Source organism: Lonchura striata, chromosome 5, assembly GCF_046129695.1.
Source record: "Lonchura striata isolate bLonStr1 chromosome 5, bLonStr1.mat, whole genome shotgun sequence".
NCBI classification, from domain to species: domain Eukaryota; kingdom Metazoa; phylum Chordata; class Aves; order Passeriformes; family Estrildidae; genus Lonchura; species Lonchura striata.
In genome coordinates, this window is record NC_134607.1 from 22,753,767 (window position 1) to 22,768,162 (window position 14,396).

The following is a 14,396-nucleotide window of genomic DNA, read 5'->3' on the forward strand; positions in this document are numbered from 1 at the left end:
CAAATGCAGCCTGTACAAATAGTACAACAGTAATCTTTTTCAAGCAACTTCATGAAGATAGTTGCCTCCACGAGGAGCACTATGCAGTAACCATCTGTGTACAAGCATCTTGTTCATGCTAAGAGAGCAAAGCTAACCATCTAACAGACTCTGCACCCCAGGAAAATCTATACAAGACACAAAAATATCTGCAAAGTAAAGTTGGGAAGTGACTTATTTAGAAGCTGTCCCCCCCCTACTTAATGCCACTGTATTCCCTGTGAAAAATCCCACCCAGGAAGTCAGAGGTAGAGAAAGCCCTCCAATGGTAGGAATTCATCCATGGAAGAAGAACAATGCCACATGTTTACTCCTGCCCAAGGGGTCCAGAGATTTAGGGATTGTCTTTAAAATCTTGTCCTAAAAACAAAAGTAAAAATTGCCAATCCCAGAACCAAGCAGACAGATCTACAGACCTCAGAATCTTTAACTGCAAACTTCAAACATTTCAGACATCAAGAAACTGATGACACAGAATAAGAAATTGCTTAGGAGAATGTACATAAAATTTGTATTTACCTGAGGATCAGGTAAATTACACAAGCCAAACAAAGCACTTGATATTACTGTGCCATCAGGTCCAGTCAGTTTGTCCACTGTAGTGCACCTTTTTTTCCAGACTATATGCATCTCTTTATCAAGCACCAAATCCAAGAGAACCAACTTCACAGAATACCTTACAATAGACATGAGAGCCCAAGCACAGAGATTTTATTTAAACACAAACCTCATAAAAGGGCTTGCTAACACCTTGTCAGCAACAGTGACTAGCTGACACCAGGCATCTTGGAACGTTTCAGTGCACAGGAGAGTCAAACACATCCATCTCCTGCTGCACTTCCCAAGGATGGTCAGGGACAGGCACTACTTCAGGCAGACTGTCATCACATTCAAGTCACAGCCAGAGGGTTCCTCATTCTGAGGTAACAAGACCATTCTCTCCAATTTGCCTGCAGATTCCACACACCTACTGAAACCCAACAGAAACAAGAATATAGGATGATCCCGATCTACTGAATCACTATCCACTCCCTATCTACATATTAAAAGATGCAGACTGGCTAGTCTTTCTGTGATGCCTCAGAGTTTTGGATGCCAAAAAGGATAGAAAGGAGAAGCAGGTCACCAAAGGTCAAAAATAGCGGCTGCTACAGAAAGAATGGAACAAATGCTGGAACAATGGAGCTGCCAGACTCTGCCCCATGAAGCTACCAAGCCTATGAGCTACCCCTATGTAAATGTCTGCAGTAATCATGAGGTCCAAAAATTAAATAAATACCATGCTGGGGGGGAAAAAAGCAAAAACTATCTTCCTGTTTTCACTAGAAAGGTCATGCCTATTTAAGGAAACCTTCCCAAGGAACATGGACATGCTGCATCACATCCATCAACTAAGAGTCCAGAGTTAAGTGTAATCACTCATCAAAGAATTCCTAGTCCTTAAAGGGGTAGTGGTTGAAGCAAACCCAACTCATGCTACTCCTGGCATGCAAAGCTGTCAAAAATACCTGATACTGCCCAAGATGAAAACATCAACCCACTGACCAGCAAAGAAAGAATTCTTACTTAACCTTTTAAGCAATATATAACAGGAGGAAAATACACACACAAGAAGTCTCATAGCACCTCCATCTACTCAAGTCAACACCTTCCCCATGGGAAACAACCATCCCCAGGAGAACTTAGACATTGGTCTGGCTGAAGAGAGAGATACACTCAGATATGTTATCAGACCTATGGACAGAGAGGTTTCAAGACAGAACACAAAGCATAAAGAATTCTTAGTGGTGTGAATCTGAGATTTATCAACAGATAAAACTTATTTTTCTGAAATTGTAGCATTTAGCACTGACTATATGATACTCCTGTTGAAAGTCAGAAGAGTTCAGGCAAGATGGTGAAATGCAGCAAGCCTTACCTAGAATGATCTGATTAGGGGACAAACAAAAACCAAACCTAACTGTGAACATAATTTCAATTTCCTGGCAAAGCCACACAGAGACATACATATAGGTATATCAACAAGTATCAGGTGGTCAAATAATATATATTCAAATATCAGTCTTAGCCTTATTCACCACATCCATCACAACAGAATTGACAGGTCACAAGTGGGCACTGAGAGAAGGGATGGATAGATTGTATGCTGGTTTTGGCTTTCATAGAGTTAATCTTCTTCACAGTAGCTGTTACAGGGCAGTGTTTGGGATTTGTGCTGGAAACAGTGCTGATAATTCAGGGATGTTTTAGTTACTGCTGATCAGTGCTTACACAGAGTCAAGGCCTTTTCTGCTTCATCCCACCAGTGAGGAGGAGGCTGGGGGTGCACAAGAAGTTGGGAGGGGACACAGCCAGGACAGCTGACCCCAACTGACCCAAGGGATATTCCATACCACAGGGCATCATGCTCAGCATATAAAATTGAGGGAAGAAAGAGAAAGGCAAGACGACTTCACTCACTTCAGAGTGAAGTCTGTTTTCCAAAATCACCACTACACATGATGAAGTCCCACTTTCCCTGGGGATGGCTGAATCCCTGTCCGTGGGAAATGGTGACTGAATTCCTTGCTTTCCTTTGCTTGCATGTGTGGCTTTTGCTTTACCTGTTAAACTGCCCTTATCTCAACCCACAAGTTTTTGACTTTTAGTCTCTGATTCTCTCCCCCATGCCAGCGGGAAGGAGTGAGCAGCTGTGTGGGACTTAGTTGCCAGCTAAGATTAAACCACAACAGATAGAAACATTACAGAGTGAAGTTCAATTGTAACCCTCTCTATCTGACAATCAAAATCCACAGTTGGTCCATTTCCTTTTACATTCTCCCCCTCTTCTCTGAAGTGTTCTCTGGCCCATGGTTGATATCTAACCATCACACAGACAGCACTATTCCCAAATGCCACTGTCACCTCCTGCCGAGTCCATCCCACCATCGACAATGATGGCCTTGTCTCCCCTGTCTGTGACTGTGACATCCCAGCTCTCACAACTTGAGGCACTTGGCACAAAGACCACCACTCTTAGGGAAATCTAACCAGCCCAGGAAGTCAGACTTTCCCAAGCAGTGTCTAGGTATAAAGGTTAGATTGGGAAAAACCTGCTAGATCCAGCTGGCAACACTAGCAGATTCCAGGTCTCCACTGGATTCATGTAAGCTCTGGAGAGGACACCAGCTTCATCCTCTCCCTGCACTTTAAGGCAATGGGAATTCCCATAACACATGCAGAGGCACAAAGAAGGTACTGCCAGGTTGGTCTTCATATCCTTTCTCCAAAAAGCAGTGGGATGGGGTGTTTATTCCTCCCCTACGGCTTTGTACTACTTCTGTAGTCTGACAATCCTAGCAGTAAGATCAGGCATCCAGCCCAAAACTAGGTTTGTTGCCTGGGGCTCTCTGAAGGTGACAAAACCCCAGCCCTATAACACAATTCTGGCCCACCCTTTACTCAGCTAAGGAGAACTGAACATCCATGTAGAAGCCATAAAAAGCAGGCAGTGATGCGATTCATGAAGGATCCATTATTCAGAAAATGAAAAGGAGATACCAAGTCCATGATCAACCAGGTATTTTTCACCCAAGACACCTGTAACCCAAGTGGCAAGATTCCTTTGCAGCCCTAATGTGTCATAAAGTCTCCTCAGCAAACATGCTTCTGTCCTCCTTGCTGACCCCACAAGCAACTATGCCAAGACTTGTATCCCAAGGATAGGGAGAGCTGCCAGACCCCATTGGGAGCCAGCACAGGAATGGATCAGGAGCCAGTTCCTGCCTTTGCCATCCACACAGCAGCTCTTTGCTTCTTAACAGACCAAAACATGCTTTTTAACTCAAAAGGCAGTGTAGCTACATTTTGTCCTGAAATAACAACTACAAAAGTCAAGGGCTGCAGATTAAAAAATAGCAACTATCCATGCAACTTCCAGTGTTTCCTCATGTGCAGGGATGTTACAATAAATCAGGATTATGTGCTACTTTTTCCTAATTCCTGCTTCATTGAAGCCTAAGAAGTGCTGTGTTCTGAGCAGTATAAACAGATGCAGATACCAAAAGTTAGGTGGTTTTGTAGTTTAAGACAAGCAGCATCCATTCTACTTAAAAAGTTAGTTAGATTTCAAACCTTATCTTCCAAGTAAAATTTCACTATGATGCTGACCAATTGCCTCAATTCAAGCTATTCTGATGGGTTTTAAGATAAAGAAAACATCACTGTACATCTGGCCAACATGACACCCTTAAGGATCAACCTATGGAAGCAGGAGACATCATATATATATAATGGAAGTTGTAGCAAGCTGTAGATCAAGGATTAAACATCACCAAAACCTGATCTCAATAAAAAAGTCCTAGCTACAATCAAAAATACAAATAAAAATAAATTAAATTGTAAAAGTCAATCTTTTTTTTTTTGCAAAACTGGCCTTACTACCAGGTACTTCAATCCCCCACTTCCACAGTAAGAGACAGTATACCTTTTCTACCTCTTAGGAAACTAAGAAATAAAATCGTAAGTACCTGTGAAGTACCCACACTACAGTACTGTAAAAGAGACTATTAAAAATTAACAGGTCTATATTCAGTACAAGGCTTAGGTTATCTGCAATATATTCAGTTTGGGGTCATACATGAGATGAAAGAGAAGAAATGAAATATTGGATAGTCCAAAACCTGACCTTACACCCATTTTAACTGGTTACATTCAGTTCAATAGTGCTTCAGTGAGCGCCATCCATTTGCTGCACTTGTGGAGATGAAGTCATCTCGAAAAACATAAAAGGTATGAACACATCATTATGACCTCACATGATGCCTTCTTGTCACATTCTCCTGCTGGCCAATTACTGGCTATGAGTTCCAGCCCCTTCAACAAGGACACACCAGGAATTAAAGTCTCCCTGGCTGCAGCCTGCTGTGCACAGGTTCTCACCCTGGCACATTCTGTCTCCTCAATCCTCTGCATGAAGGAGATGGCACCTGCAGTTCCAGACCATCCAGGACAAATGTAACTCCAGCACCACTGCAGAGCTGCACACCTCTTCCTAGAACTAGAGCACTGAGAGTATTCTGCATTTCCACACACTTCAACTTCTGCTTTGGCCAAAACAAATAACAGGATGGGCAGGTGCTTCAGAAGCCAGCTGGATTCTCCTGCAGGCTGACCAAGGGACATTCAGATCTGCTGCTGCAAATTAGCAGCAGTATTGCATACACTTTATTGCCTCAGTTTCCTCCATGATTCAGATCATTCCTGAGGCCACTGTAACACAGACACCTGTCTCCCACCCTCATACATGCCACCAGCCCCAGGACATCTGCCCATACCATGCTGCCAGCTTCCACTTCCTTTGGTATGCCCCATGGTTCCACCTGCTGCAGCAACATCACAGCCTGGGCTTCCTTCCCTGAATTAACCTTTTGGATCTCCCCAGGCTGGGTAGCTGGTCCTACTCATGGGAGCAGAAGCAGCACCACTCAGAGAGGGGTCTTTAATCCCAGGAACAACCCCAGGTCACTCCAAAGCTGAGCTTCAAGAACTAGTGCCTATAGGCAAGGAGAAGCACCTACAAGACCTACTCCATCCTGATCCAGCTTTGTTCCAAAGCTACACAGGGCTTTTAACATTAAATAATGGCAAGAGCGAGCCCTCTGATGGATCTGCTATCCAGGACAGCAGAGTACAAAGGGTAATGAAGAAGCCATTGCTTACATTTCCCCTTATTTCTTCTTCCCACAAAAGGGAAGCAAAGACACAGAACAAAATAAAACCAAAGAGCCAGACAGAGATGGCTCAGGAGCATGATCTCCCATGGGAGCTGCTCAGAGAGACATGCTTGGCTACTCCACCTGCAGATCTGGGGATCCAGGAAGAAGGTGCCCAGCCCTGCAGCTGGGCAGAGCCTGGCCTGACCTTCCCCCTGCCTCACTGCCCGAGGTCAGTGAGCAAGCTGGAGGGAAAGGCGACCTTCCCACCCCTATCCAGGCAGGAGAACAGCAACCACAAGCAGCAATTTATAGCACCAGGATCCCAGCTAGAGCCTCCCTTCAGCCCACACAGCACTAAATCAAGGCTTTTTAGTGATGCCTTGGTGGGATTTTCTTCCTGGGCATCACCTCAACAGTGACAACTACTCCAAATGTCTGCAAGAATCTCCTACAGAAATAGCAGTGGGAAAGCTGTGCAGAAAGCCTCAGTTTAAAGTGCACAGTGCTCCAGTCCCTTGAAGAAACCTGAGCCGGATCCAGATCCCAAGGCCTCAAAGGCCTCTGGGGAGTGTATTTTGATATTTGTGACACACAGAAAAGGCACATAATGTTGATTCTTTAGCCTCTCTATTAAAAGAAATTTAGCTATGCACAGTCAGAGGGAAAAAGTGCTGACGTGATGAGGGTTTTGTGCCCCTTAACTTGGTGCAGCTTCTTCCTGATCTCTATGCTAATATCTGCATTATTGCTGAGGCAATTATGAGCAGATAAAACCCAATAAAGTCATGCAAGAAAAGCAACAAGTGCTCTATTCCATGCTCTTTGAAGCAAGCATCCACACCTTTCTGCACCATAAACTCTCCTAGATACAGGCAAACATAAGCAATGGCCCCAGTAACACACAGCCACTTCAAAAATATGCCAGCCTGAATCCCACTGTCCTATCCAAGTAGAAGATCTCATTGATTCTTTTCTAATCAGTGTGAACCACAAGTACCCTCTGCCCACACTCCAAAGGTTAGGAGCCGGCACAGTGGCATAGCTGACTGAACACCAATGTCATACCAAGTGAGCTGATAGAAATTGCCAAAGTTTCCTGCTCTGCCCAAGCTGATGTTGGATCCAGCTCTAGTTCAGCTGATGCTGCTCATTAAACAAAGGGTCTTTTGTACACAACCTTTCTTTCTTTGTGGCCACTTAAATACCTCCTATCACTGCTAAGGAGTTGGAGTCCCATGACCTTTGGCCCAGCAAGAGAGATGACGGAGTGGTTTAGATAGATGCTGTATGTACGTGTGACAAGCCAAATGAGAGAGAGACTGGAATGGTTCACAAACACCCTGGAAATCTTCCAAAACCCAGAACACAGGTTAGAAATCTAGAAAACTATATGGCCCTTCTCAGCAAAGCTTTCCTGCAGGAGAGGTAGCCAGACACAGCTCAGCAGGACAGCTTGGCAGAGCCCTGACAGGGAACACTGCAGGGTCAAGAGGGTGGCATGGTCCAGGACTGCTGAGGACTCTTTCACCCAGTCCCTGCCATTGTTGGACTTGGCTCCTACAAGTATCTCTAACTCAACCTGGAAAAAATGAGATGCACGCCAGAAAGCAAAGCAGAGGGAGGGGGAAGCATGCTGGGGAAAATATATACACATCCTTCAAATTTACAAAAGATTGCTAGCAAAATTAAATTTACTGGAGAGCAAAGGGAGTTAAGGCCCAAAATGCAGTCAAGCAGCTCTAATCCCTAAACATTGGGATTATCTCATGACAGCTACACTCGGGTGTCCACTCAATACGACTGTAAGATGCAGATCAACAGAATGCTTCAATGAACTGGAACTCGTTACCGCTAATTGCTTCTCTCACTTCTCTTCTGGATGTTCCTCTGATCCCTCAGCCACTGCTTTTCCACAGCAAACACACAGACAGAAGGTCAAGTAATATCAGAGACGGGCAAATTAAATAAGAGATTTCCAGACAACAAAAACATCTGCCCTTCTCTTTCACTTAATATAAAAACTAAGGTTTGCTGAGTGCCACAAGGCAAGTCAACAGCATAGACTGACAGGCTTTAAAACATCTTCAACTAATGTGATTCCTAACATTTTCCAGAGGGACAGAGTTTTCTGTGAAGCCAACTAAACACTGCTAACAACAGGCTTTATTTTTCTAAGCTAACAGGGGTATGTCCTTCAGCAGCAGTTTCCAGGGGGCCGCAGACCACACATAGAATCCTGTTCAGATCCATCTCAACTTCAGTTTGACTTCCCTACCTCTAGTGCAAATGAAGCAGTCGATTCATTTTATTTTATTTTACTGCTGCCTCCTTTGCATCTCACGTGTTCTGGTACTCCTGCTGCCACCAGCCTCACTGCAGCAGTGGCTGAAAGGGCGGTCACAGTAAAGCATGAAGCCAGCACAGGAATACAGCTGCTAAACCTTCAGTGACCAGCACATCTCTGAGACAACCTTGAACACAGAAGGGCAAGCCCTCAGTGCAGAAGGGCAAGGCAGGGGCCCTGCTTGCTGCATCACTGGGAGGAACAGCCAACAGAGGGCATGTGCCTAGGAGCTCCAAACTCAGCTAGGTGGGCAACCTTTCCAACATGCAAGGGAGAGACCAGGCTTCCTGCAAAATACCAGAGCACTCGTGTTTCTAAATGGGAATTTGAAAGGAAAAATAAAAAGTTTATGTCTACAGCCGGTACACATATGCAGAAGGAAACCATCTCCAGTAGAGCCAGATCTGTTTGGCTTCCAACCTCTCAAACGTGTCCATCACCTTTAAACACAAACCTCTGGAATCTACAGAGAAATACTGAGAGAGCCGGAAAGAGTACTAAAGCACACAGAATACTTCACTTGGGCTTTCCATTTCCTAAATATGGCAAGAAAAGAACCAACATTAAAGCACTCTTAACAACTCTAAAATCCCAACTTTCAGTCTGTTTGCCAAAGATTTTCTTTGAACTGGAGGTTTTCTAAGTGTTCCCAGACTGTATCAAGTCTAACTCATAACATTCAAATATTTAAAAAAAACAAAGGGCAAAAGCAAACAGAGAAACAACAACAAACTTAGAGGTGATTCATTACAGCTCATCACATCAGCAATACTTTGTCGAAACAGCATCCCAGGAAACCTCATCCTGGATCCAAGGCGGGGTCAAAAGACTGGAACATCATTTCTTGTACTATAATATCTCGTACCCTCTGCATTGCTCTGCATCTCTTTACAAAGACAGCCATGCCATGAAAAATAAGAGGGAGGAAAAAGCTAACCTGATTACAGAGCTTTTCCACAATTTACTGGAACTAGACATTCTCTTGTGTGAGATTTAAAAATGCAGACTTCCAAAGGGTCCCTCACAGCACAAAAACTGTTCTTCACTGTCCCCATCTCAATTACAATCCCAGTCAGCCCTCTTGTAAACTCAAACCTATCTAAAAATTATCAGCAGATTGATTTCTTGCCATCCTCTGGAGCACCACAACCAGGCCACAGCTCGAACAAGGCCACCGGTTGTCATGAAGCACCAGTCATGTCCCCACTCTCCCCTATCTGCGGCACCCTGCAGTTCAAGGTTTCCAGTCACTGTGCTGGGAAGAAGTCAGGCTGGTAGAGGGTGTCACAGACCATCTTCTGGCTCACGGTAGGATGAGAAACCGCAGATTTTCTTGTGGAGCAAAGACTTATCATCGATTACATCATCTTTTAGTCTCAGGGGACTGATCTCAACACCACTAGTCATCTTTATGAACCCTGTGCTGACATGGCTGAATGACAACACAAAGTCACCACTCATTGCTGCCACTAAAGGTTTATGTGGACTGGGCAAGGCACAGACCACAGCTGCATGAACTGTCTGTCCTGACCAGTCAGCCAAGCTCATGGTTGCAAGGAGAGTCATCTTCCCAAATACTCAGGGATACTGAGCACACAGCTCATTCATGAAAGAGGAACAAGGATTACTTCTGTTCACACCTTGCATCTAATTCCACCCATGTATTACCACCAAGTATGATTTTAATTTACTAACCAGCCTAGGCCCCATAAAAAAGTTAAATCAAAACTCAGCTTGGGGACTAAAAGAGGAGTTGATTAACTCATTCAACCCCATGCAAAGCAAGGGGAAGATATTTTAGTAGCTTTTTCAGCAGTGTAAAATGTCTAGTACACCTCTAGCACCTGGAAGGGGAAGACAAAAAGAGCACCTTGGGATTACACCCTTGTCTGCAGTTTCAGAGAGAAAGGGACACTTCCCAGCTAGCCACAACACTTCTCGTCTTTCATCACACAAGGAACAGAGGAGGAGAGTGATTGTTGCAATGGTACTTTCTCTTCCATCTATGCAGCAGTCAGTATTTTCTGACAAGAAGCAAATACAGCTGCATCAACAACTGCATTTCAGTATAGTTTCACAAGTGACTTAAGCTAATATAGCTTTCTTTTTTTGTCTTCTCCCGTGTTAGGCATTATTTTTATCCAGATCAGCATGCGGATCCAAATGATTCAATCATCCAAGTCGGCAAACAGAGCATGAGTTAGTTCCTTGCTAGTATTTATACAGTTATATCAGCAGTACCTTTGGGGCCCTTTACTCCCAAAGCTTACAAACCTATCCAAATACTTCCAGGTGACATTCCTGGCCGGTAGCATTTGACTTTTGCCATTTATGGAACAGAGAGAGCTAAAACCCAGCAGTTCCTGATAGACCTTTTCCTCCCACGCCACGATTAACTGAAATATGTCCCAGAAGCAGATAGCAGCCATGATCCGATTTGTCCCAATCCCAACTCAAGCAGCTTTACACCACCCTCCTAACAAGATCAGCACTGGCCAAACACCATTTATCCAGCCTGATCAAAGATGGATTAGATAATGAAACCCTAACTGCATAAGCTGTCTGAGCATGCTGGCCTGAGACAGCAGAAAACAAGAAGCCCAGTAAATCTAAGGGCTACTCGAAGCTTTTAGGCAACCCCAGCCCCAAGGTCTTAATAACTAGCTACTGGCTTATATTCCTATAGCCTAGTTTTGATATTTCATGCTAATATAGCCCCTAAAAATCTATTAGTTTTACAGCTACATTAGTAATTTCTACAGCTAAATGGTTTATTTCAGCATTACACACTGTGTTTATATCCTGAGCCACTGGTAGGTACAGGTTATTCAAAGAAGAAATGGTGGTGGGCACAGCATTCCGTGATTCCTTGCTATCAGCCCAGAGACACGAGGTCACCAAGTTTACACAGCAACAACCCGTGGCTCTGGAACAGGAAGTAGAAAATTGACAGGATCTCCAGGAAAAACAAGGTACAACGATTGCTGGTCTTATTTCCAGCTTTCAGAAAGCCTCTAGTACACAGGAGAGGGAGGAAAAAAAAACATCAAAGAATAGGCTCTTTATGCCTCTTGTAAGCATTACATACAGTTCGACATAGAGGATTTACTAAAAAGTAGCTGTTATTCTAAAATAAGGTACTTCAAAAGAAGGCACTATCTGAACAGAAATCCTTATGAAGGGCAATCTTGTGTTTTGTCTTTTAAGGAAAAAGATACCGAATTTCCCAAACATTAGAGAAAATATTTTTCCTACCTCTGATGTTATTGGTAAGTTTGGCTTCTAATTTGGTACTTCTTGCTTGCAAACATGAGAGGATTCTCCAAATATATAAACTACACTTTTTAAAACTAAAAAAAAAAAAGTCAAAGGAAATTTCTGGACATAGAATTATAGAATAGTTTGGTTAGAAAGGATCTTAAAGATCACCTAGTTCCAAATTATGGTATGTATTTGTACATATACACATACACACATATAAGTTTGTTTTAATCTTTTATAATAAAAGGATTGAAAAATCTTTCCACATGCATAGATATGGAAAGATTAAAATGAAAAATGCCAAATAACTACAATATGGGTAGCCTAATCTGAAGAACAGCTACACTGACTACAGACACACTTAAAATTGGGCTCAAATAATTGCACCTCACCCAATTTCTCCACTGTTTCCCAGTATTTGGTACAGAAATAAACCTCAGCTTTCTTCTGATTAATTCCTACTATCATGACCACCAGCATTACACACACTGCTTCACACACACACTGTTGTAGCCCCATGGTTGAACACTGCAATCTTACTATCTTGCATTATTCATGGAACAGACAAGACACTTTTCAATGTAAATATAGGGGGGGAGTCTTTTATCTGTAGAGAAACTGTACTAATTTGCAATTAAAAACAAACAAAAAAACCCAGGCTTTTGCTAAACCAGCCCAAGTCCCTTCCTAGGCAATTTTCAGTTATTTACCCAGGTTTATATCAAAAACAGCCAGTTAAAGCACTACATGCAGGGTAAACTGGTGCACCTTCTGTAACTACACAGGATCTCTGCCTCAGTTCAACTCTGAAGAGCTGGAAGAATTTCATGGCAACATGCTTGTGCACTCATTCATAACTCCTAGCAAGACACACTGTATAAATACTGCGATGCTGAGCATCTTTCTCCTTGCAATTGTACACACTGCCTGAGTCATACCTAACACCTATGTGTGGGAGGACACACTACTTGAAGAGATAAAAGAGCACTGCACGATTTTCACTGCCCTTGGGAGAGCACAGGCAGCAGCACTTGGGTATGAAGCTCCAGCAAGTGCTCAGGCCACACTTGGGAAAACACAATGCTGTGGGGTGGAGAGACCACCATGAAAGGCTGAACATCAGACAGAACCACAAACAAAACCTTCCTGCCGCAAACTGCTTAAAACATAAATAATTTTTGAACATGAAAACTGGGGACAGCCTGGGAAATAAAAGGGGAAGAGTGTTGGCCAGCATTTGACATTTTGATGAGAAGCACCAGGGAAAGAATAGGATGCTTCCTTTGGAAAGCCAGGAGCGCTTACCAACCCCAGAAAAGGTGAGAAGAGAAACAAGCTCAGATGAATAAATCACTCTGTTTCCGAAGAGCTCTGATATCCTCATCACGAGAGACAGAAGCAGCAAAGGCTAGTGCAACTGCCATAATAAAACAACCCTCCACAACACCCAGACAAAGGGAGGCAGAAACACCTTGGCAGCATCGCCCCACAAACACAAAGGCCAACGCACCTGAAACAAGCGATGTTTTGGGGGCGATCACACCGCGCTGGCAGGAGACGACAGAAACGTGGGATTCTGAACCAACACAGAAGCCGCCCCACTACCCCGCTTCCCAAGCAGCACCTGGGATTTCTCCTGGTGCCGCACAAGCCCCAAGCGCCGCGGGTAGACCTCGCCGGCCCCGGAGCGCTGCCGGTGCCCCGCACCCGGCCCCGACACCGCGGCCTCCCGGGGCTGCCCGGCGGTGCCCGGGGCGCCGGACCCGGCGGCGGCTCCCCGGGGCCCCGCGCCGCCGCCGCACGTGCTGGCTGCGCCCCCGGGAGCCGCCGGGCTCGGCCCGGGGAGCCCGGGGGGAGCCCAGCCCCGCTCGCCCGGCTGCCCGCGGGGAAAGGGCCGCACGCCCGAGCGCAGCGCGCCGCAGCCCGCAAACCGAAATCAAACGCGGCCCGGCCCGGCCGAGCCCCGGGGAGGGAGAACCGGGGACGGCCCGGCCCTGCCCGCTACCTGCATGCCGCCGCCGTCGGCCTCCGCCTCCGTCCGCAGCCGCTTGCTGTGGCCGCCCTCCGCGCCGTCCCCGCCGGGCATGGGCTGCTCCAGCTCCGGCTCCCGCTTCACGCCGCGGGCGGACCCCGCGCCGCCGCCGGCCAGGAGCTGCGGCTGTGGCTGCTGCTGCTGCGGGGGCTGGCCGCCCTCCGCCATCCGCGCCGCCGGAGCCCCGGCCGCCCCCCGCCCCGATCGCCCCGCTCTGTCACCGCGGCGCCCGGCGCTGCCGGAGGAGCGGGAGCAGCAGGAGGAGAAGGAGGAGGGCGGCGAGCCCCGCGCCGCGACCGGAGCAGCAGCGGGCGCGCCGGGCTCCGACCCACCGGAGCGCCTCGGTCACGGGCTCGGCGGCGGCTGGGGAGGGGCCGGAGCCCCTCGGCAATCTCCGGAAACGCCGGCGGAGCAGCGCGACCCCCGCTCGGAAACCTTCGGCGGCGCCGGGCGGGGCGGGCGGGCGGGGCGCGGGGCGGGGCGGGGCCGGCGCGGGGCTCCGGGCGCCGCGGAGCCGCACGGCGCGGCGGGAAATGGCCGCTCGGCCCGGCCGCCCGGCCCGGCCGCGCCGCGCTCGGCTGCGGGGCTGCGCCCAGCCCGGCCGCGCCGCGGCCGCCCTCTGGGGGCCCCGGTGGTGCGGGACCCCCGGCGGGGCTGCGGCGGTCACGTTGGCCGTGGCAGTGCGGGCACCCAGCCCTCGGGCAGAGCCGGGTCTCTCCTCATCTCCTCACGGGCTGGCTGGATCCCGACCCCGCTGGCGCGGAGTTGCCTCTCGGCGTGAGGTTTCCGCAGCGCTTCCATAAAGAACTGAGGGTGATGGGTACCGGTTTGGCCTCCGCTCCAGGAGGATCCAGCAGCAGGGGATGTGGTGCCCAGCTCCCTGCCCGTATCCCCGCTCAGCGCAGCCTCGCACCACTCGGGCATTGTGTTCTTCCCGGCCTTTCCCAGGCCTCCGCCCTGCACCTCACTCCAGAGCTCACCTCCCAGCCCCAGAGCACATCTCATTTCTTGAGAAAGGGGCTGC

At 47.2% G+C, this 14,396-nt stretch overlaps 1 protein-coding gene across 6 annotated transcripts in view; it reads right to left on the reverse strand.

Moving 5' to 3' along the window:
* Nucleotides 1-13,555, reverse strand: part of RBFOX2 (RNA binding fox-1 homolog 2) — a 170,129-nt gene extending 156,574 nt beyond the window's left edge. For all 6 annotated transcript variants that reach the window (XM_077783381.1, XM_077783383.1, XM_077783380.1 and 3 more), the window contains exon 1: nucleotides 13,346-13,555. In XM_077783381.1, the coding sequence (XP_077639507.1) occupies nucleotides 13,346-13,540 (195 nt within the window). In that variant the 5' untranslated portion in view covers nucleotides 13,541-13,555. The remainder of the gene's footprint in view (nucleotides 1-13,345) is intronic.
* Nucleotides 13,556-14,396: the final 841 nt, after the last annotated feature.